The sequence below is a fragment of the Photinus pyralis genome, unplaced genomic scaffold (assembly GCF_008802855.1).
Source record: "Photinus pyralis isolate 1611_PpyrPB1 unplaced genomic scaffold, Ppyr1.3 Ppyr1.4_unclustered_Scaffold1206, whole genome shotgun sequence".
NCBI lineage: Eukaryota > Metazoa > Arthropoda > Insecta > Coleoptera > Lampyridae > Photinus > Photinus pyralis.
This window is the reverse complement of record NW_022170974.1, coordinates 51,144-74,726: the sequence shown is the minus strand read 5'-3', so window position 1 is coordinate 74,726 and position 23,583 is coordinate 51,144. Positions and strand designations below refer to the sequence as shown.

The window sequence follows — 23,583 nt, the reverse complement described above, 5'->3', positions numbered from 1 at the left end:
AGAAAGCACTAGTAAAATCTCCAAAACTTTTCATTCTTCCTACGGTTTTAAATGTGATTTCTAGAACCACCCACCGGTTTTCCAGAGGAATATGAAACTCTCCTAGGCCTGCTGGATGTTTTCCAAAGCTTTATGAGCCTCTGAAAACAATTTAAGAGAACGTGGAAAGCGCGAGTGAGATCTCGAAAAGTCTTCTTGAATTAAAAGTCATTTCTAGAACATCCACGAGTTTCCCAGAGGAATAGGAGATTTTCCACGGTCTTCTGGATGTTTTCCAAGCTTTGTAAGCCTCTGGAAAACCTGGAAAGCGCTAGTAAGATCTCAAAAACTCTTCTATATTTCCTACTATTTTCAAAGTGATTTCTAGAACATCCACAGATTTGCCAGAATAATAGGAAATTTTGCTAGGTCTTCTGGATGTTTTCCAAAGCTCTATGAGCCTCTGGAAACCGCTTAAGAGAACGTGGAAAACTCTAGTAAGATCTTGAAACCTCTTCTTTTTCCCTACGATTTTAAAAGTGATTTCTAGAACCACCCACCGGTTTTCCAGACTAACAAATTTTCCTGGATCTTTATGATCTTCTGGAAAGCAATTAAGAGAGGGTAGTAAGATCCCGAAAGCGCTTCTTTTTTTCTACGATTTGAAAACTGATCTCTAGAACACACACTGGTTTTCCAGAGTAACAGGAAATTTTCCTGGGTTTCCTGGATGTTTTCCAAAGGTTTATGAGCGTCTGGAAATCGTTTAAGAGAACGTGAAAACCGCTAGTAAAATCTCGAAAACTCTTCTGTTTTTCCTATGATTTTAAAAGTGATTTCTAGAACACCCACAGGTTTTCCAGAGAAATAAGAGCTTTTCCTGCATCTTCTGGATGATTTCCAAAGGTTTTTGATCTTCTGGAAATCGCTTAAAAGAACGTGGAAAGCGTTAGTAAGATCTCGAAAACTCTTCTGTTTTTCCTATGATTTTAAAAGTGATTTCTAGAACACCCACAGGTTTTCCAGAGAAATAAGAGCTTTTCCTGCATCTTCTGGATGATTTCCAAAGCTTTTTGATCATCTGGAAATCGCTTAAAAGAACGTGGAAGCGTTAGTAAGATCTCGAAAACTCTTCTGTTTTTCCTATGATTTTAAAAGTGATTTCTAGAACACCCACAGGTTTTCCAGAGAAATAAGAACTTTTTTCCTGCATCTTCTGGATGATTTCCAAAGCTTTTTGATCATCTGGAAATCGCTTAAAAGAACGTGGAAAGCGTTAGTAAGATCTCGAAAACTCTTCTGTTTTTCCTATGATTTTAAAAGTGATTTCTAGAACACCCACAGGTTTTCCAGAGTAACAGGAAATTTTCCTGGATGTTTTCCAAAGGTTTATGAGCGTCTGGAAATCGTTTAAGAGAACGTGAAAACCGCTAGTAAAATCTCGAAAACTCTTTTGTTTTTCCTATGATTTTAAAAGTGATTTCTAGAACACCCACAGGTTTTCCAGAGAAATAAGAACTTTTTTCCTGCATCTTCTGGATGATTTCCAAAGGTTTTTGACCTTCTGGAAATCGCTTAAAAGAACGTGGAAAGCGTTAGTAAGATCTCGAAAACTCTTCTGTTTTTCCTATGATTTTAAAAGTGATTTCTAGAACACCCACAGGTTTTCCAGAGAAATAAGAACTTTTTTCCTGCATCTTCTGGATGATTTCCAAAGCTTTTTGATCATCTGGAAATCGCTTAAAAGAACGTGGAAAGCGTTAGTAAGATCTCGAAAACTCTTCTGTTTTTCCTATGATTTTAAAAGTGATTTCTAGAACACCCACAGGTTTTCCAGAGAAATAAGAACTTTTTTCCTGCATCTTCTGGATGATTTCCAAAGCTTTTTGATCATCTGGAAATCGCTTAAAAGAACGTGGAAAGCGTTAGTAAGATCTCGAAAACTCTTCTGTTTTTCCTATGATTTTAAAAGTGATTTCTAGAACACCCACAGGTTTTCCAGAGTAACAGGAAATTTTCCTGGATGTTTTCCAAAGGTTTATGAGCGTCTGGAAATCGTTTAAGAGAACGTGAAAACCGCTAGTAAAATCTCGAAAACTCTTTTGTTTTTCCTATGATTTTAAAAGTGATTTCTAGAACACCCACAGGTTTTCCAGAGAAATAAGAACTTTTTTCCTGCATCTTCTGGATGATTTCCAAAGCTTTTTGATCATCTGGAAATCGCTTAAAAGAACGTGGAAAGCGTTAGTAAGATCTCGAAAACTCTTCTGTTTTTCCTATGATTTTAAAAGTGATTTCTAGAACACCCACAGGTTTTCCAGAGAAATAAGAACTTTTTTCCTGCATCTTCTGGATGATTTCCAAAGGTTTTTGATCTTCTGGAAATCGCTTAAAAGAACGTGGAAAGCGTTAGTAAGATCTCGAAAACTCTTCTGTTTTTCCTATGATTTTAAAAGTGATTTCTAGAACACCCACAGGTTTTCCAGAGAAATAAGAGCTTTTCCTGCATCTTCTCGATGATTTCCAAAGCTTTTTGATCCTCTGGAAATCGCTTAAAAGAACGTGGAAAGCGTTAGTAAGATCTCGAAAACTCTTCTGTTTTTCCTATGATTTTAAAAGTGATTTCTAGAACACCCACAGGTTTTCCAGAGAAATAAGAGCTTTTCCTGCATCTTCTCGATGATTTCCAAAGCTTTTTGATCCTCTGGAAATCGCTTAAAAGAACGTGGAAAGCGCTAGTAAGATCTTGAACGTCCTCCTTTTTCCCTACGATTTTTAAAGCGATTTCAGGAGATTTTCCGGGGTGTTTTCCAAAGCTATACTAGTGTCTGGAAAGCATTTAAGAGAGTGTGGAAAGCGCTAGTAAGATCTCGACAACTTTTCTTTTTTTCGTACAATTTTTAAAACGAGTTCTAGAACACCCACAGGTTGTCCAGAGGAATAGGAACTTTTCCTGGGTCTTCCGGATGTTATGAGCCTTTGGAAACCATTTACGATTGTAAAAGTGAATTCTAGTCCACTCACAAGTATTACGCAGTAATAAGAAATTTTCCAGGGATGTTTCCAGGGCACCTTCTCAAAACTTTTTAAGATTTTCAGATATATTTCCGGGGTTTATTAAACCACTTGACTTTGACTGGAATTTCAGAGCTTTATGGCCTGGAAATGGGTTTGAGAGATGATCTAAAGACAGTACCAAAAAAGAGCCTAGTGAGCGTCTCTGTACTCCTAGGGAACTAAGACAGAACTCTCGCAGATTCGTTTGGACAGCCTTCTGGATATTTGCCAGATCTATTTTCACAACATTTTCGATGCGTTCCATATTTTTTTATCCACGTCCCTAGTTCTTTTTGGAGAGATTTCTATCGTCATTCCTGATAAGGATCTACGCTCTTAAATGAGATTTTGGGCCCTTCCAGTACTTTCCTCTACCCCTTTGACAGCAACCTAGATCTTTTCTATTGCTTTGTAGGTTCGCCTAGCTCTAGAGAGGACCGCGTTAACAGTTTCAGAAAGAACCTGAGGGTAGCGCAAAGAGAAGGCTAGTGTCTTACATCTAAGCAATTGAAACACTGTTTCCTGCAAGCCTTTTTGAGTTTGAGTTTTCCTTTTTTTAATCATACAATGGTATCACTTTGTGTGATTTTTGGAATTCCTTTCCTGAACCGCTTTCACCTTGGACTGGGACCTTTGAAAAATCTCCGTTTAGCAACAAATTGGCGCCACACGGTAACCAGGCAAACGTGTAATTTGAAATTGTGATTTTTTAGAAATCCTTGATAAATTGAACGTTGCGGGTAATTAGGCAATTCATGAGACTAATTACGTTTGAGAAAATCAAACAATCGTTCGGTAATTACAAAATCCATATCCGAAGTTATAAAAATATTTTAATTAAATACAAGGTAATGAGAATGGAAAAATAGTTTTTTTTGCAACGCGATGGTTCATTTGAATCCAATTGCTCATTTCCGTCCAGATTTGGACGAATCGAAACTAGTCACATTAAGCGAGTGATGCAAAAATGACAGCATTTTAACCCAAATATTCGCAATTTCGAAGCAATTACATTGTTAAAGTACTCCCACGAATTTCAAAATGACTCCTTCCTTAAACACATTAATTTATGCTAACAAACATATAAATCTACTTAATCTATTTCTATTTTTCGCTTTGCTCTAAATCCCCGTTTTATTTCGAGTAAAAATGAGCCGATTTGGAATTAATTATCAAACGATAGTAATGGCGGACGATCCTCGCGAGGGAAATAGGTCAGACATTCAAAAGGACTCGCATAATGTATTAAAACAGCAACTAATTACAAAAAAGATTTACATAGCGCAAAGGGCGGTGTCCTTTTTAGCATTACCTATTGTCGACGGGAGGGAAAAAGGCGAAATTATTTCCATGGACTTCCGTATGCAATCTTTTACTCGCGAAACTGTAGAAATTTAATATAAGCCAAGTTTCTCCAACCAAACAAGGGAGGTTTTTGTTTTGTTTTGTTTTGTTGCCGATTATATAAGCCAACTCGGGCGGCGTAAAGGCCTTCCGAACGTCAAAATAATTCGCTCGGAAATTTGCCTCCCAAATCGGACACGTCTGTCAAGTGCATCGCGGACGTTTACATCAAAAAAAGCGATCGACGCAATTGAATGAAGCCGAAGAGAAAATGACAACGCAATGTTTTCATTAAACCTCGTGCCGGTCGCGAAAATAGTGGGCGATAATTAAAAATACCACGAAAAAAGGTGGGCGGGGGAGGTAATCGCGCCAATCACGCGCACTTTGTCAAGAAACTGCAAAAGTCTTCGGACTTTTTCACTGATTACACCGATTTGTACCGGTGGAATGAAATATTGAGTCACACTACAGGAAACCCAATCGCGGACTTTCTATAAATCGAGCAGACCATAAAAATTAGGCGCGTTTTTCACACTTAGGGTAAAATTTTGAGTACTAAATCGCAGGAAAAATTGCATCACGTCAACTCAGATCTCAATTATGGATTTTTTATGAATGAAACAGCGAATTATAACAATCTTTAGTTTTTTTATGAAATAATGTTTTCTTATAACCCCGTTTGGCACCCTTGAAATAAAATTTTGAGACCCCCTCCGTGATATATGCCCCCTTGTTCACACGTTGTGGTCAATCAATACTAGAAATCATAAAACACTGTAAGTGCAGTTATAGATTTGAATAAGGGGCATATACCACCGGGGGGGCTGGGGGTATGGGCATACCCCCAGCCAAAAGAGGGTAGTTTTATAAACTACATTTGGAGCAGTTCAAGTTTCTTTCCCAAACTAAATTTAACCGCAGGCATTCTACTTTATCGACAACAAACTCAAAATTAAAACTACGCTCTTTTGGCTGGGGGGTATCCCATACCCCCCAGAGGTGTATGCCCCTTATTCACAATCACAATGTATAGTATTATGCTAAATCAATAGTAGAACTCATAAACAGTGTTAAGTGTAGTTATAGACTTAAATAAGAGGCATACACCACCGGGGGGTCGGGGGCCCCCAGCCAAAAGAGGCTAGTTTTATAAACTACATTTGGAGCAGTTCAAGTTTCTTTCCCAAACTAAATTTAACCGCAGACATTCCACTTTATCGACAACAAACTCATAAATAAAACTACGCTCTTTTGACTGGGGGGTTTTCCATTTAATCTCACTTTGGCCGGCCGGCTGGCTGGATAGCAGCAAACAGACGCTCGTAGAACAACACGCTTGCAAAAAAAAACGAGGAGTGTACGTGTACGTACCGCGGCCGTTTAACCAACAATTTTAGGGACGAGGCTACATCTGAGTACCTTCAATTTTTTGCTATCATCTTCTACAGTTTTGGTCCGATTATTTTCAAATGGGTGTCGTCGGAAAGATCTTGTAAAAGCGCGCACGGAATTTTGTTTTTTTCCTAGGGGCGAAATCAGCCACCTTTAGCAAGGCTCACTTCGAGGGGTAGTCCAAAAGTTTCTTAACACACGAATCGCGGTCTCTCTCGTGTCTGAAGCTATTGAGAAGTGCCCCAAAAATTGATTACTATTTTGTGGAATGTATTGGGGGAAGTGGGTACTGACAAAAGGCCTCGACGAGTTGGAAATTTTGCGTTTTCAAACACAGTGAAATTGATCTAAAAAATGAGACGCAGTACACACTTGCGAAATGCTACTTTTCGTCAGAAATTCGGCCCTGATGCCACAGAAGCGCATAAAAAATGCGAATTATTTAACTAAAACTAAATAGAGCGTCACTTCTGCTAGAAAATAGATTGGATCCATCACATGTAAGTATAACAAAGCAATAAAAATACAAAACCCGCTATCGAATGTTCACACAATATTATTATTCAGATTCTTAAAATAAACTTTTTTTTAATTTTCCCCCACGTCGTCGCCCATAGCAAAATCCGCAATCGCGCGAGCGGGACAACGTGCCGCACGTACCGGAAAAGCATTCGCAATGACAAAAGATATCGCGTGTTAAGTATTGCATGTGTAAAAACAGCGTAAACTTTTTTATAATTCTAACTGTGATAGGAATCGAACTTTTCACGAAAAGCTACACGGTTTATTACGTCCGTACAACGCAGGGCTTTTTTCGCGACTACAACCCTTACCAGCAGCCCTATTAATATTGCCTATCATTATCTGCATTTCGATCGGCTCCAATCGATAATTAGCATGTAGGTACATGGAACGTTGGGGGGGCGGAAAAGAAAAAAAAAACCCGATCGCTCTTTGACTTTCGATAGAAATTCATAATCGCGATTTCCTAATTGTCGAACTTCCTTCCTCTCCATTCAATGATGATTCAATTTATTCATGTAGTTTTATACATTGTGGCCAACCAGTTACATCCGCGATATTAAAATGTGCCACGACTTCCATTATTATCAATTTCGAACCCTCTGTAAAAATAGTATAAATAAATCGGTTTTGGATTAGATCCAAATGACTCATTTCGATCTTTTGTGTATTTAAGACAGTCATGAGCGTATCGTTTTTACAAGTTTCCAATGCCGAGACAATTTGGCAGTGAATACAATTTTCGAATGTTATTGAATATTGTCAAACAATACAATTTAAGCTGAAATACGATTATACTTATAAAGATGTGCACGATCTTGGCAAGCTTTCGCCGATTTCTGTTTGCCAGGTCAATACTTGCCGCATTATTTATGTTTTTCTTAAGTTATGGAGTTGATTACCGTGAATTAGCGACAACGGACGTTTAGTGTACGTTTAATGGACGTTCACGCTTATACGTCCATCGGACGTACACTGAACGGAAACACACAGTACACAATTGCACGTCTTGTAGAATTGCCTTGTTGTATTATTTGTGTATATAAACAACTGAAATACAAGAGTAATATTAAGAGAGTTCCTTCATTGGTCCTTACAGACAGTTTTTCCTCAGGCAAAGAAACGGGGATACCGAATTTCGGACGTCCCGAAAGTGACCTGACCGACGAAAGAATAGCACATATCCTAAACGAGGCGTCGCACATCCAAATGAAAACGCCGTGCGAGGACAGCCACAGCAACGAGGACTCGAAATCGCCGCACGGGCAGTGTTCCAGTCCGTTCTCGCGCGAACTGCAGAAGCAGAAGCTGAAGAAGTACGAAAACGACGATATTCCGCAGGAGAAGGTGGTGAAGATCTACCAGGAGGAGCTAGCGAAGCTGATGGGAAAACGGATCGAGGACTTTCGACGGGACCCGTTTCCTGGGTGAGTTTGTCGTCGCCGATTCGATGTGGCTTACTAAACTCATTTGCAGTATGTTTTTTCCGCACCTGTTTAGCGGGGCTTCCATGGATCGGACGCAGGAGGAGATCCGCATGGCGCTCGACGCTTACCATCGGGAGCTGGCGAAACTGAACCAGTGCCAGAACCCGGCCCAGATGACAAACTTGGGTCTTCTGGCCTTGCAGCAGCAGGCCCTCGTGCATCATCACAACCCTTCCGTAAACGGTGGCGCACAAGACTTATCTCTTCCAAAAGACAAACCAAAGATGGTCAACGGTATCGAAGACAAAGAAAAAGACTGTGACGATAGTGTAAAACATTCGGGTAGTGCGTTTAGTTTAGTTCGACCGAAAATTGAACCGGGAACGCAATCGCAAACGACGAGCTCGACCGCTTCTAGTCCCCTAAGTAACAGTATTTTACCTCCGGCAATGACCCCAACGGACGATTTTGCAACGTCGGCAGCTGCAAGTCCCCTGCAACGAATGGCTTCCATAACAAACTCCCTCATATCGCAACCTCCGAGTCACCAACACCACCCTACGAGTCAGCGACCACTAAAAGCAGTTCTTCCCCCGATCACCCAGCAACAGTTCGACATGTACAACAACCTGAACACGGAGGACATCGTCAAAAAGGTCAAGGAACAACTGAGCCAATACTCCATAAGCCAGCGGCTTTTCGGCGAAAACGTGCTCGGATTGTCGCAAGGGTCCGTCAGCGATCTTTTGGCGCGACCGAAACCGTGGCACATGCTCACACAGAAAGGACGCGAGCCCTTCATCCGCATGAAGATGTTCCTGGAGGACGACAACGCCGTGCACAAGCTAGTGGCGAGCCAGTACAAAATCGCCCCCGAGAAACTGATGCGAACCGGCGGCTACGGAGGCACACGTAAGTACCCCCAACTTTTTCTTCGACCCTTTCAGCTAACCCCTAAAATCAACAGCGTGCGGCACGCCTCTGGGCAAGCCGATGCCGCCGACGCAAAAGATGCTGAGCGAAGCGGCCGGTTTCCTGAACAAAATGCAAGAGAACCAGAACCTCCTACCGCCGTCCCTCCAGATGGTTTCGCCCCAAAGCCAAATGCCGCCAGGTCACGGGCAACCCATGCTGTTAACACCTCCGGGAATACCTCCGCAGCACACCATCAGCCTGCAACAGTCCGATCACCACATGAAGAAGTCGAGCCCGCATGGCATTCCACACTCGCCGCTATCCCAGCACCAGAATAATCTGCGCAACTTAAACCCGCACATATCACCGAGCGTCTACGAGATGGCGGCGCTAACGCAAGACCTGGACACGCAGGTGATTACCACCAAGATCAAGGAGGCGCTTTTGGCCAACAACATCGGACAAAAGGTACGGGCGCGCGTGATTGACGACGCCCGTAACTCAATGAGTCTGTTACAGATCTTCGGCGAGGCGGTCTTGGGGCTGTCGCAAGGATCGGTGAGTGAGCTTCTTTCCAAGCCGAAGCCTTGGCATATGCTGAGCATTAAAGGTCGGGAGCCGTTCATTCGCATGCAACTGTGGCTGAACGACACGCACAACATCGAGAGGCTGCAGCTGCTGAAGAACGAGCGTCGCGAGGCGAACAAGCGACGGCGGTCCACCGGGGCCGGCGCTCACGACAACAGTTCGGACACGTCCTCCAACGACACCTCCGAATTTTACCATTCCAATTCTCCTGGCCCCGGTCCACCATCCGCGAAGAAGCAGCGCGTTCTCTTCTCCGAGGAGCAGAAGGAGGCGCTACGATTGGCGTTCGCGCTCGATCCCTACCCGAACGTTGCCACAATCGAGTTCCTGGCGACCGAGTTGGGACTTTCAAGCAGGACCATAACGAACTGGTTCCACAATCATCGGATGCGCTTGAAACAGCAGGCGCCGCACGGAATGCCGACCGATGTTCCGCCCCGAGACCAAAGCGGCAATCAGGCGCCGTTCGATCCTGTCCAGTTTAGGCTGTTATTAAACCAAAGACTACTAGAGTTATCAAAGGAACGGATGGGCCTCAGCGGAATACCCCTCCCCTACCCGCCCTACCTCTCGACCAATCCGAACCTGGCCGCGCTCATCGGCCGAGGCCTGCTGCCCTCGGGCGACATGGACCTCTCCATGCTCGGCAGCGTCGTCAAGGAGCAGATGAGCGGGCTCGACCTGTCGATGACCTCCCTGAAGCGCGAGCCGGACGACTTCGAGGACGACGTCGAGAGCAACGTCGGATCGGAGGACTCGAACATGTCGGGCAGCCTGCACGGCGGCGACGTCAAGCACGAGCCCAAGGAGACGCCTCTGGCGCAGATCGCGCGATCGTCCAGGCGGAAACCGGCGGCGCCCCAGTGGGTCAACCCCGAGTGGCAGGACGAGAAGGAGAAGCAGTCGTCGGCGGGCAACGAGGTCATCATAAACGGCGTGTGCGTAATGCAGACGGAGGACTACGGCCGAAGGAGCTCGGAGGAGACGGTGCGCGTCGAACCCACCCCCGTTATGGATAGGTTCGAGGACGACCAAAGTGACACCTCCTCGGTCAATAACGACAATGATAATGACGCGCGCGTCGAACACTGTGAGAAAGACAACGAGGAGGATAATAAAAATAGTGAGTTCGATAACGTGCACGACGATAGTGACAAACCGATTAAACACGAAAACGAAGACGAACGGTGGGATTATTGAAAAAAAAGGTAAATCGAATTAGTCCGGTCCTGGTAATGAACAGTTTTTCTATCGGGAATGCATGTGGTTGTTTCCAGTTGTTGTATAACAAAAATTAAAAAGTGCAATCAGAACGTAAAAATTACCCCAAGTTATTTATTGTGATTTAAATAGTATATTATTCAGTTTTTTGTTAATATTAAGGTTTTGACCGTTTTTATTCTTTTTTTTTCCTATTTATGTAGTTATATATAAGACTGTTACCATATTATAAAAAAAGAAGTACTATTAGCCACTTATAATCAAAAAAATGGCTACTTGCAAAGCAAAATGTTTGAAACAATGTGATACTGCTTATTATTCTATCGTTTTATCCAATTACGTGCTTTCCAAATAAAAAAGGCCAAATTGCAATTAGTTTTTAAGATCTATTTCTCTGTCGTCGATTATTTCTGATATTTATGAATATATTTAGGTGTTTTATTAGCGTTTTTAGTTTTTTTGTACATAAACGGGTTAAGAAATCCGCTAGGATAAAAGTTAGTTTTTAAAGTTATTAGACCAGCAGGATTACCATTTATTGTTATATATTGCCATTAAAAAAATGAATATTTTTGTTATATTAATCAGTTTTTTTTCTTCTAGTCTTCAAAAGATGGGCATAATTTACTTTCTTAGCCGCTGTGGCCAGTAAGTCACACGAAATGTAATTTTTGATCTGTGTTCTTAGTAGATCTCATCGATTCGTATTAGGTAACAATTCATTTCTCAGATTGAAACGTATTAGATATTAAAATATACAAAGCATATCGATAGGCGTATGAACAAATTTTGTAAAATTACTAATCCACCCATACCAAAAGATTTGTTTTTTTTTATATAATGTACGGTAGCACAAATCATCCAAAAAAAGAATCTTTAATATAGTGCAATATTTTAACATTACAACTTTATAATTCGTATATTTTTGGCAATATGTGAAAAGTATGAAATTAATGTAATTCTTCCATTTGCGTCATATTCAATGTACACACATTGCAATATAAAAAACATGATACGTAAACTCTTACTGTGGGAGTTATTAGAAAATATGTATAGATGCACATTTTTAAAAATTACATGTAGCATTACTTAGTCAGGTTTTATTTGTTGTAGACAAAAGTGTTTATATTCTTTTAAAAATGGAGTAAAGCGAACTTTCGAAACGCGAGCATTGTCACTTTCGAAAGCTCGCTTTACGGTTATTATTGTATAGTTTTATAAAATAGTGTCGGAATATTTTACTTAGATCATAGATCTGATCATTTCACAGTTGTAAATATTTATAATCATATCATTATCTCCTTTTAAAGTTTCTAAATTAAATATTCTCTGTATTTAAAATATAATGTGTCCCATTTAATCGCATCATCAGTCATCGATCACTGTACAACAGAAGGCAAAAAGTGAAACGTTCCAAAAATTGCCCACGACGAAAAATAAACAAATTAAAAAGTGAGTACATGTTTAATTGAAGCGCGAGATGAAGCGGCGCATTTATTCTATAGAAGGTAAGTATACCGATACAAAACCTGGCCGAGTCAGTTCACGCCTCCCCCTCCTGAACCTCTCATTCGGTAAGTTAAAAAAAATAAAGAGCCTTCCAATCACTTGAGAAGACGGCCGACTTGCGGTTGCTTAGTCGCCTCTTACGACACGCAGTGCCCTCTGCGGTAGGAATATTCTGTTCCGCGTCTACAGGCCAATTACAAGACAAAAAAAGAACTGAAAAGCTACACCTACTATCGCCCGCGGTAAAAGACGAAACGTGTTCGGATAATAAGAATGCGATGCGCATTTTGCAAAGATCTTGGTCACTTAAAAGAAGAGTGTAAGAAACTTAAGGGCTAGGAGCAACAAACATGCACCAAAGAGTCAGAGACCGGTGGATTTGCAGTAAACTGGAGCTGCCAAACCTAAAATTGTATGCTATGGATATGTTGCGCACCAGAGGCAGTTAGGCTAAAAGTGATTTATTAATATTTTGTAGAAAAAGTGCTAATTATTGTTCCAAGAGCGTTTTCCGAACACACATCAATTGATAAACGCAAGGTCAACACCTACCGGGCAGTTTATATAAAGAAGCTGGAAATTTCCTCAGTTTACGCGCACGTTAACGATGTATTATGACGTCATCATTAAGTATGTTTACATAGAATCATGCAATCAATGCCAGAGAATACGTATGTAGGCAGCCATACAGGCAGTGCTGCATTGACCAAGTGGAAAAAAAATGTTTCGGTACTCATTTTCAAAAACAAACAATCTCTCACTAAATCGTCCGACGTCCAAGGTCAAATACTCAATTAAGACTTCCAAAAGTACACCTATCGCTTTTACAAAATTGTCCTTCCTATATAGGCATCAAAATCTTCAATCATCTGCCTGACTACATAACATCTAAGCAATCATTAACCAAATTAAACGCAGCCTGAAATTATGGTTAAAATCACAGGAATTTTACCCATTAAAAGAGTTCCATAGCTTTCATGATACCAATCCTTAGTTCACATTTCATCATCCATATTATTTCTATTTCTATTCACATAATTAAGAAGGAAAAAAAATTATTATTTTTTAGTGACTGTATAAACCCTCTATTTTCTTCCCGACACCTGTAACAGGTTTCTTCTGTTTATTTTATAATTTTATTTATACTGTTAGTTTATTGGGTTGTACAGAAGTAGGGAATAAATCATTATTATTATTATTTGCAACAAGATGGACAAAAAAATCATTTCAATTGTTTTCGTAATAACAACGTCCGCAAATTTGTATTTAGTCCATAACTTTTGATTGAGAGGTCTGATCGAAAAAGTACGAATCGTTTTGGATTCTACGCACCAAAATTAGTGAGAAAAAGTGTTTTCCCGAGAAATTTTGGAGCAGTCGATTTTTGGTAAAAAAGGAAGGTAAACACTGCCTTTTTTGAGGCCGGAAAAAAAAAATTGTCTGAGATCGACCGGGAAAAAACATTTTCTTATAGAGTTTGGTCCGTAGAATCCATAATTTCAAACAGTTCCAAGATTGGACTACTAGATCAAAAGTTACAGCCCTTTGAACTTTATATAATATATATATATATATATATATATCTCGCACAGTACCAGGCGATATTAGGGAAACCTTCTTTGGGAGAAAAACCCTCACATAGGTCACACAAATACACGAACTAAATTAACAAAGACAACAAAAGCAAAAGAAAATCCAGAAGACATTTCAAATTGTGTAATAATAAAAATTAGATTGCGAGTTCCAGATGTAACTGCATCAATGGCTCGTTGCCTCATGTCCAAATAATTTTCTCGCCAATGTGTCGGTTATGTGTGCAAATTCCTCATATATTTTCGACGGGATCGAAAACGCAATGCTAGGGAGGCTATCGTAGTACCGCATGTCCATATTCTAATGCCATCTCATCAGTAGCATACCGTTTTGAAGGTTTAATTCTGAAATAATAAATGTTTAGTCTCGAAACTAAAAGTGGTATTACTATGCTGCACGGAATTTAAACAAACCTTGCAATAATCTCCAGCAATTCCACTATAAATAATGGAAACTCAACATTTTTATGCAGTAGCCATGTCTGTAGTTGTGCTTTATTATTCCAGGAAGAATTAGGCAAGTTTTCCAGAAGGCTACTGTCAGCATATTTTTTACATACGCATCTAAAAAATAGACTCTTGATACTGCAATATTGAGTAACTCCAGTTCAGAATCGCTGCTTGTGTGAAACCATCAACATCGCTAACGGGTTTCTACATTACCTACCTTGCTTTTTTAGGACTTACCCGATTTAGAACTAACGAATTTTTTTACCGGATAAGGTAGCAAAACGTGATAAAATAATGGAAACAGTAGCCAAAGGCAAATATGTCGCGATGAAAATGTAAACTACGACAATTTCGATTGACAGGTAACCTGAAAACAAAAAAAAACCTTTTCCTTAAAGGTTTTTGATTTTATTTTATATTATATACACTCATAAACATGTACTTCCAACGTTTACCGTGATTTATTTATTTTGTTAATACGTTGGCATTACAATATTCCCCAAAAACCGAATCACAAGTTACATTGTTTATATTGTTTACATGTAACCTATAACGTTTGCATCATAAAGTATTACCAGCATTTATTGATTTGAGGATATAATTCAGGTATTTAAAAACATACTTTTATTCAAATAAGTACATTATAACAATGATCATAGCGAAAGGACGGAAAATGTAATACAAAAGCATTAAGTAAGTACGTACATGGAAATATTTGCCAACAATGGCACTCAATTACATTGACGAGAAGTCACTTTGTACTAGTTTAATCGAAAGCTGCTACATAAATATATGCACTTCTCGACAACACCTACTGATTATTGGCCCCCATTTACCTTAAGATTTAGGAATAAACTATTTACAAACATAACAGCGTTAGACAATGTAAAAAAAATCATAAATAATAGGCAGTGAATCCTAACACTTGGGAGGCTGCCATGCGCAAATTTAAAAAAAAACATGGTACAAATTCAGACTTGCTAAATGGCCCTCGATCAACGTTTTAAAATGCAACTGGGACCGGGGTAGAGTAACTTATACATAGTGATTGGGTAACGTAACCTTTACAAAGACAATTCGAGCACTCAAAGCCCATTGGTTAGTGTAAATATCACAATTAATTTATAGTAAATACGGACGTGTCGCCGCTAGAGCTGCGTTGTAATGACGGATTTGCGGATGATCGTCTCGCTTGAGGTGACCGGGGACGAGACGACCTCGGGGGAGACGAGCCAAGGCGATAGCTTACTCAGCGATGGCAGCGGGCTGGAAGTTTTCGTCATACTCTCCTACAAATACACAGTTAACGAGAGTTCCAAACGAAATCCCGCCGTCGTATTTAAAAGATTACAGTAGTGCTCGTTTTCCCAACCAAATTGATGCATAAAACAGTTTTGAATGCGCGCTATCCTGATTTTGGTAAGAAAACTCCACTAGCGGTAACTGTAACATTTTAAATACAACAATTCCGCGAAGCTCAAGCGTCGATAACCCCCCAAGCGAACGACCCACCTGCCTGATCGGAGATCCGTCGACTTCACTGTGCGCCATCTTCTCGGCGTCCTCATTCCTAAAGGGGTTGCTGGAAAGAAACGGATTGGAAGAGTGGAACGGGTTAAAATTACTGTGGTTCTCGATAATAAAATTAATAAAAGGGTTGGAATCGGTCGGCGACTTTTTGTCGTCTAACGAGTTGAAATTGGAATCGGTGGCGTCCCGCTCGAGGCTGATCAAGCTTAGCGGACTCTTTTTCGGTTCGGGCGTGCCCAGGATGCGCTTCTCCAGTTTGCCCTCGTCGGAATTGCTAAAGAACGTCACCGTAACGGGGGTGGCGCAACGAGTCTGACTTTTAACGTCGTGCGTTTCGCCCTTGGTGAGGTTCTCAGTCGGGCCGGTCACCGATAGAGTCAACTTGTCGCCGCCCTGTGATGGGTAAGGGAAGGGGAGGGAGAAATAAAACGTAACGTTATAAAAATAATGCGACACGAGCCAACGAAACAAAAAGCGACAAAAAGATACGTACAACGGCAACAAAAGTGGCGGCGTTAAGTGAGTTTAGGTTAGCTTCGTCGTTTTGCGCGGCGGAGACGAACATCTGGTTGGTCAGTTTGGAAGCGTTAAGTTCCTCTTCGGCCTTAGCTGTAACCCAAGCGTGCTAACAGAGAAACGCGTCGTCAGTGATACGCACCTTTCAGTATGTTACACTTTAAGTTGGGCGGTATCGGACGAGAGGAATTGCCCGAAGGTTTGCTAATGTTGTTAGGAATCTCGGCGGGTAAGGGTTTAGCGTCAGCGTCTACGAAATCTACTTACACGTGTGAGAGAGACGAAAGCACCTACGTACCATCTTTGTTCACATTGCTGACCGCCTCGTTAGGATCGTCCTTCTGAAAACCGCTCAGCGTTTCCTTCGCCAAGCTCTTCAGTAGGTAATCGAGCTGACTGTCGGCGAGCGAAGCGGTTGGACTAATGGAAGGCGGTCCCAGTGTTGGCGATATCGGTTTGTTCTTCTTCAGTGTTCCATTTTTGCTGGGGGGCGATAAAATGGGACTACAAGGGGGTCAAAATTGTACTCCTCGAGAATTGCGAATGGGTAACAGACCTGTAAGTTGAGCTGCCGCCGATTGACGCTTTACCAAAGGAACCTTTGCCGACGCTTTCCGATTCAGATCCTGGAAAGAAATCCAGTTCTACAATTTAACTGTGCTCAACCCCATTCCGCCCTATCACCACATAGTTCCCACTAACCGCGTCCATCTCCTTCTACCCTCTGTCGGGTCCGTTAACTTGGCCCCCCCACTGAGAGATTTCATAGTCGTATTATTTTGAAATGAATGCGCTCGTTATGCGCTCCTATGCGCCACCGATAATAACTCTTGCGCCATTATCGTTTTTTAGAAATCCGAAAAAAACATTTGGGGGGGCCAAGTGAACGTAGCCCCCACCCCAGTACGTATTTTGTCCCTTGTAACTAGGTCACCTGATACATTTGGTTATGCGCTCAATTGCGCCACTTGAATTAAAGCTAGCGCCATTACGGTTAAGCCGTGACAAATTTTCAGAAAGTGGGGGGGGCCAACTTAACGTTTTTAAAAGTTACTTTTTTTTTACATCTTTTCATACGAAATTGTACTCTCAGGTATGCGCTGAAATGCGCCGTAAAAAGATATCTTTGCGCCATTATTGTTTTTTGGTTATCCTTAAATATATTTGGGGGGGCCAAGTGAACGGAATCCCCCATAACGCATTTTGCTACCGGTATTTGTGCCACTTGATACATCTGGTTATGAGCTTAATTGCGCCACTTGAATTAAAACTAGCGCCAATACGGTTAAGCCATAAAAAATTTTTAAAAAGTGGAGGGTCTAACTTAGCGTTTTCAAAAGTTATTTCCGGAAGTGCGTCCATTTTGAAAATATTTTACATCGTTTCGGCCTTCGGAGTAACTCCTAAATACAAATTTTTAAAAACCTACCTATTTTACTTTCTCAGAATCGTTTAACTAAAGCTCCCAAAAAAACACCCTGTATAGTATATTACGGTGCATTTTAGCGCATGATGAAAGGTACGATGTAGTAGAAAAAACATGTTAAAAAACGTAACTTTTGAAAACGTTAAGTTAGCCCCCCCCTTTTTAAAATTTTTTTATGGCTTAACCGTAATGGCGCTAGCTTTAATTCAAGTGGCGCAATTGAGCTCATAACCAGATGTATCAAGTGGCACAAATACCGGTAGCAAAATGCGTTATGGGGGATTCCGTTCACTTGGCCCCCCTCAAATATATTTAAGGATAACCAAAAACAATAATGGCGCAAAGATATCTTTTTACGGCGCATTTCAGCGCATACCTGAGAGTACAATTTCGTATGAAAAGATGTTAAAAAAAAAGTAACTTTTAAAAACGTTAAGTTGGCCCCCCACTTTTTGAAAATTTGTCACGGCTTAACCGTAATGGCGCTAGCTTTAATTCAAGTGGCGCAATTGAGCGCATAACCAAATGTATCAGGTGACCTAGTTACAAGGACAAAATACGTACGGGGGGGGCTACGTTCACTTGCCCCCCCCCCAATGTTTTTTCGGATTTCTAAAAAAACGATAATGGCGCAAGAGTTATTATCGGTGGCGCATATGAGCGCATTCATTTCAAAATAATACGACTATGAAATCTCTCAGTGGGGGGACCAAGCTAACGGACCCTAAACCCCCCTCTGTCGTATTTTGAAAATTTTGATAGCGGCCGCCATAGTTAAAAATAGAAATGTGAAGTGAGGGGGGGGGGGCGCTATAGGCTCAAATTTAAGTGTATATCCTGGTGGTGACACTTTTCCCCACGAAACTTTTAGCCTTCGGGACTCATATGGTGATTCTTGAAAAAAACTCGTCAGATCGTCGTCTCCTAAAAAGTAGGTATTGCAGGGAACATAGCATGGGGGGTGTAGGGGGGGCAGCGAGAGAGCAGGAAGATTCGACGATAATTATATAACACTTAGTACTCTTATGATGACTTTTTTGAAATGTGAAATGGCAATAGGACCATCGTCTGCTGGAGGGGGGGTATAGAATACCCCCGGTCATACTTTTCCCCACAAAGCTTTCTGCCATCGGGACTCGTATGCTGCTTTTTACGACGTAGATATTGCAGAGAATACAATTTGTGCCCCCCCCCCCCTATCAGCGAGAGAGAAAGAAGATTCGATGATAATTATATAACACTCAGCACTCTCATGATTACTTTCGAGAAATAGCAATAAAACGATAATCTGCTGGGGTGGGGGGGGGGGGATTCAATATCCCCTAACCCTCGGTAACACTTTTTTCCCTCAGGATTCACATGGTGCGTTTTAGAAATGGATATCAGGTTGTCCCCTACTAAGAACATAGTACCAGGGCGTCTGGAATACCCCCTAGCGGGAGAGATAATAATCTGCTGGGGTGGGGGGGGGGGGGGATTCAATATCCCCTAACCCTCGGTAACACTTTTTTCCCTCAGGATTCACATGGTGCGTTTTAGAAATGGATATCAGGTTGTCCCCTCCTAAGAACATAGTACCAGGGCGTCTGGAATACCCCCTAGCGAGAGAGAGATACAGGATGTCAATCACACATACCTTTGGGTAACTTCGTATCCTCGGCGATTTTACAATAAACGGGCTCAGCGTCGGTCGTGTTCGTCGCGTTGGATCGCGTCGAGCAGCGACTCGCCGCCTCCGCGCCCTCCACCTTGGACGCCTCCTTCTGCTGTCGCTCCCTTAAGACGTGACTTTGCCGTCGACCGTACCTCTGACTCGGCCGCCTCTCCAGCTGAACGGTGCGTCGCGCCCTCGCCTGGTGCGTGCTCTGGTACTCCGTCCGGCCCGAGTAGCGGAACCTCGAGCCCATTCGAAAAAAATTCTGCTTCGCCGAGTTGGAGCGCGGCGCCGCCTTCAGGCGGAAGAAGCCGTGATGCTCGACGGCGCACTTCCACAGGTGCTTGCACGCCTTTTCGTTGTGGAGACGAAAGACGAAGGTGTGCTCCTGCTCGCGGCCCTGATCGTCGTCCTCGACCACGACGAGGGTGAGCTTCTTCTTCTTGAAGTTCAGCTTGCCGATCTTCGGCCAGAAAAATAGGCCGATCTTTTGCGAGCCTTCGAACACTAGAATTCCGGTCGGTGTAAGGCCGAGGTGGTACTCCATGCCGTCCTTTCCCTACAAGTTGGATGTTAAGCAGATCCGATGGTTAGTGTAAAAAATATCATAGTGAGACGACTTTGCGAAGACAAAAGGAAAATAAGATGGCGCTTTTTGGGCAAGATTAAGTACCTACGGCTAAAGTCAAGTATCAAAACTAAGCTAAGCTAAGCATCAGGTACCTTTACAGAAGAAAATTTGCCTCCTCCTTCCTTTACAAAAATAATCTGCACTTGTGTTAAACTTCGGCGATAACACGTCCTTATCTTGAAACTAATTAGCTTTACAGCGATAAGAAAACTTCTTATCTATGATCCGAGAAAAACATGAGATAAACTTTTACAAATAATTTCCAGATGTCTTTTAACACGTAATTTAAATGTACAATTACCAAAACAAATTAAAACATCATTAATTCTGATACAAAACATTGACCTCGAAATCAAATAATATATCTAACACAGGGTGGCCCATCACAACACGTCCGTCTATCGCAGTTTACACAACACTTCTAAAATGACGAATTAAGCAGTCAACAAAAAGAATCAAACCTCAAATTACTACTTAAATTAAGTAAAGTAAGTTCACTTACCTATTAACTGAAGGGAATTATTGTGCAACCAAAAGATTTTAAAACCTACAGCCTACAGGCGTTTTCATTGCATAAATTGAAGTCGTGTTTGGCCAAGGACAGAGTAATTAAACGCACTGAGTTATTTTTCGCTACAAAAAATTCAGTAAATTGAAAAATAAGCGGCAAATGACGTCAAGTTGTAAGATGTCAAATCGCAGAAAGTATGAGCTGACAGGTTTTGTACCTGTCAATAGACATTTGCGATCTGTCAATTGACGCTTACTATCTGTGAATCGACACAACACCGTTTTTAACCACCGATCAGCAATTTAGCAGGTTTGTAACCGATCCCATGGTGATATTTAAATTATTGTTCCAGATCCCGGAAGTAACAATGGACATTACTGGAATTTCAAATTGAGAAATTTTAACCTGGCTAATTAAGTAGGCATAATTACCGGTAGCTAATTAAATATGTTGCAGTAAATGGCGTGTGATCAGGTTGTGTTTAGTGTCAGTGGAAGCGCGCTAAAATATCAGGATGTTTAAGTCATGTTCCAGATTTGTAGCATGCGAGGGAGCCGTGAAATTAAAGAAGTTTTAATTTTCCCGTGCTGATCGGACAAATCGTTTGTAATTAACGTGAAGTTAAAACTTCGGGTGGAAACACCTGAAGAACGAAATGTCAAAAGAGGGTAAGTGGAGGGTCTGGATTACCCACTGCTCTCAGTAAACGCCCATAATTTAACCCACAGTGAATTCGAAAGTGAGAGTTTCGGAATGGTAACAATCGCCTTCGAAATCTGCAGTAACCTGATACCTCCCTGTAGTATTTTATATTTAGAACACACAATTCAGTTATTTATAAACAAAAAGTCCAATGTTGAAGGAAAAATATCAGAATGGTCGAAATCAGAGTTGACTGTGGTCAAAATAAATGATCATGATGCTGCCACCTAGTGCCCAGTCATCCAAATTACAGATTCAATGTAGCGCCTCCTATTGGCTCGACCCTCAGTTAGAATGCCTTCAGATTACTGTGAAAAAAATTAAAAAAGGCACACATATTTTGAAACTTTTGGGGTTGTAGTTCCCCAAAGAAACATTTTGAACTCCCAGGGATATACCCTGCATAAATAATACTTAACTCGTCCATTTCGCTGTATTTATTCCAAGGGACACCTAGTTTGTGTAACGAAACTATTGCCATCTATATGTAAGTAGTGGTACCTTAATAACAATTGCCCACCATTACCAAAAGAACAATTTCGACACGGTTGTCTCAGTATTCTATTCTTTACACTAAGCCCAACGCGAGCGTTACCGCTTACCAAAACCGTATGCATGTCGACACCGTACATCTCCAGCCACTTCACCTTGTTTAGGAAGTTCGACTCCGCCTGCGCCGGTGTCAACCCGACACACCTCTTGTACTCTTCCAGGATTTCGATCTCCATTTCCTCCGTCTGGTTCGGAATGAAGCGGAATTCGGAAACGGTCGCCGCCGTATGCTGGGTCTCATCGTAATCGCCGAGCTCGGCTAAAACATCAGTTAAAATAAGGCACGCGATCGGATCGACGGCTTACATTGCAACGCAAGGGCGAACAGCTCGACGGCCGTCTGCTGGGGACACTCGAGTCTGCCTTCCAAAATGTCCTGCTTGAGCTGGAGAAAGAACTGGTACCTCGTCAGTTCCTCGCGTAAATTGTTCGGTTCCGATGAATAAAACTTCACTTTCAATCTTAAGGTGTAAGGGGGGCCAACTGAAACAAATTCGTTAATCTCAAACGCGTACACGCCACCGCACCTACTTTTAATCTGTTTCTTAATCGGTTTCGTCGGATCCAGCCAGTGTTTCACGTGATTAACATCAGTGAATTGCAGACCGAAGTAGTCTTTCTCAATCAAGTCCAACGAATAGAAAACCTGCTCGTATAAATCGCCAGCCGCGGCCTTCTTCTGCAAGACAATTGGAGAGAGGTTCACACGATGAAGAAATCGATACACTGTGAGAAAATAGGGCGAAATCCGCCCATACCTACCGAAAGATCGACGGACAGATCGGTCCCATCTAGCAATATCACTTTGCACTGTATCAAATTTCGGTTATGAGAGTGTTTCGTGAAGACTTTCAAATCCCTGGTACCATTTTTGGGCGAATTTCGATCTTTTCGTCCGCTTAAAAAACGAAACATTTTGGCACGTAATATACATTAAGATTTGTTTTTAACGCAATTCACTACGATTTCACTTTTCACTCGGTTAATAATTATTTTACCGTTATTAAATTAATTCTTGGAAGTACACACATTTGTGTACCTAGAAATGTCGGCCATTACTATTGTTACTGTTGGTGTTGCAAACTGTTACATGCGAAAAGTTACTAAATTCCACCAGAACTTGGTACTGAAAGTAAAGGTCGATTTACACTTCATCACTTTCAAGGCGGCAATACACGACTGAAGATTATTTGTTTGGAACGTGCCTTTTGGGAATATTCCCGATTCGATGGTTTATATAAAACACTAGCACGAGAGACCTTAGGGCTGAACTTTTGAGGAATAACGTACCACCGGTGGGTATTCCATACCCCCCAGGAACAAACAAAGATTTAATATGTTCATTTTCCTGCACCTATCACAAAGCGTTCGGGCGCTGGGGCTATTCCATAAATCCATACCCCCCCAAACCTCCCGCTTCTACATTCTTTCCCAACCGTATAGTATACCCATACGACTTACACTATAATTTTTGGAAAGGGGCCATCCAACGTCACCAGAAGTTTGTGGAGTATGGAATCTTCGTCAGGAAAGCAAGATTTGATGGTCCTTTATCGTACGCCCCAGGAAAAAAGGAAAGATTCAGTGTTATTTTCTCCTGAAGCTCAAAACAGTTACAAGGGTAACTGAAAGCTCTCCAAATCCTGGAAATCTCGTTCGTCATGTGCATATAGCTTACGCTAAATAAAGATAAATAAAAAAGACCGTAAAAATTGCACAATTGCCATTATGGAGTAATAATAATTGAAAGCACCACTGTAAGGTGTAATTTGAAACGCCCTGTACATAGGGTAAAATGTTAGTGGATTTTTAAAATTCTAGGGAATTTTGTGTTTAGTTTAGTAAACTAAACTGAGGGTCGAGCCAATAGGAGGCGCTACATTGAATCTGTAATTTGGATGACTGGGCACTAGGTGGCAGCATCATGATAATTTATTTTGACCACAGTCAACTCTGATTTCGACCATTCTGATATTTTTCCTTCAACATTGGACTTTTTGTTTATAAATAACTGAATTGTGTGTTCTAAATATAAAATACTACAGGGAGGTATCAGGTTACT

The 23,583-nt window shown here is 41.5% G+C and overlaps 2 protein-coding genes across 3 annotated transcripts; one reads left to right on the top strand and one right to left on the bottom strand.

Annotated features, from left to right (window-relative positions):
* Window positions 1-7,221: 7,221 nt before the first annotated feature.
* Window positions 7,222-11,808, top strand: LOC116181595 (homeobox protein cut-like). Its single transcript, XM_031501973.1, has 4 exons — window positions 7,222-7,724; window positions 7,774-8,636; window positions 8,692-9,107; window positions 9,159-11,808. Exons 1-4 carry the CDS (start codon window positions 7,237-7,239, stop codon window positions 10,425-10,427), a joined length of 3,036 nt encoding a protein of 1,011 aa, XP_031357833.1. The 5' UTR covers window positions 7,222-7,236; the 3' UTR covers window positions 10,428-11,808.
* Window positions 11,809-14,600: 2,792 nt separating this feature from the next.
* On the bottom strand, window positions 14,601-22,588 carry LOC116181593 (band 4.1-like protein 5). 2 transcript variants are annotated; one of them, XM_031501970.1, is made up of 11 exons: window positions 22,284-22,588; window positions 22,053-22,200; window positions 21,828-22,004; window positions 21,572-21,780; window positions 19,108-19,684; window positions 16,602-16,671; window positions 16,344-16,549; window positions 16,188-16,304; window positions 16,023-16,138; window positions 15,512-15,922; window positions 14,601-15,288 (listed from the first exon to the last, which is right to left on the bottom strand). In XM_031501970.1, exons 1-11 carry the CDS (start codon window positions 22,434-22,436, stop codon window positions 15,148-15,150), a joined length of 2,325 nt encoding a protein of 774 aa, XP_031357830.1. In that variant the 5' UTR covers window positions 22,437-22,588; the 3' UTR covers window positions 14,601-15,147. The 2 variants fall into 2 exon arrangements, with proteins under 2 accessions (XP_031357830.1, XP_031357831.1); XM_031501971.1 differs by having other exon boundaries at window positions 16,188-16,295.
* Window positions 22,589-23,583: the final 995 nt, after the last annotated feature.

Coding starts and splice junctions, on each gene's coding strand:
- LOC116181593 (XM_031501970.1), bottom strand. CDS start 22,436: ATGTTTCGTTTTTTAAGCGGACGAAAAGATCGAAATTCGCCCAAAAAT. Junction 21,781..21,827: donor GTTCGCCCTTGCGTTGCAAT/GTAAGCCGTCGA, acceptor CTGATGTTTTAG/CCGAGCTCGGCGATTACGAT. Junction 16,550..16,601: donor GGCGGCAGCTCAACTTACAG/GTCTGTTACCCA, acceptor ACCCCCTTGTAG/TCCCATTTTATCGCCCCCCA.
- LOC116181595 (XM_031501973.1), top strand. CDS start 7,237: ATGGACGTTCACGCTTATACGTCCATCGGACGTACACTGAACGGAAAC. Junction 7,725..7,773: donor CGACGGGACCCGTTTCCTGG/GTGAGTTTGTCG, acceptor ACTCATTTGCAG/TATGTTTTTTCCGCACCTGT. Junction 8,637..8,691: donor CGGCGGCTACGGAGGCACAC/GTAAGTACCCCC, acceptor TAAAATCAACAG/CGTGCGGCACGCCTCTGGGC.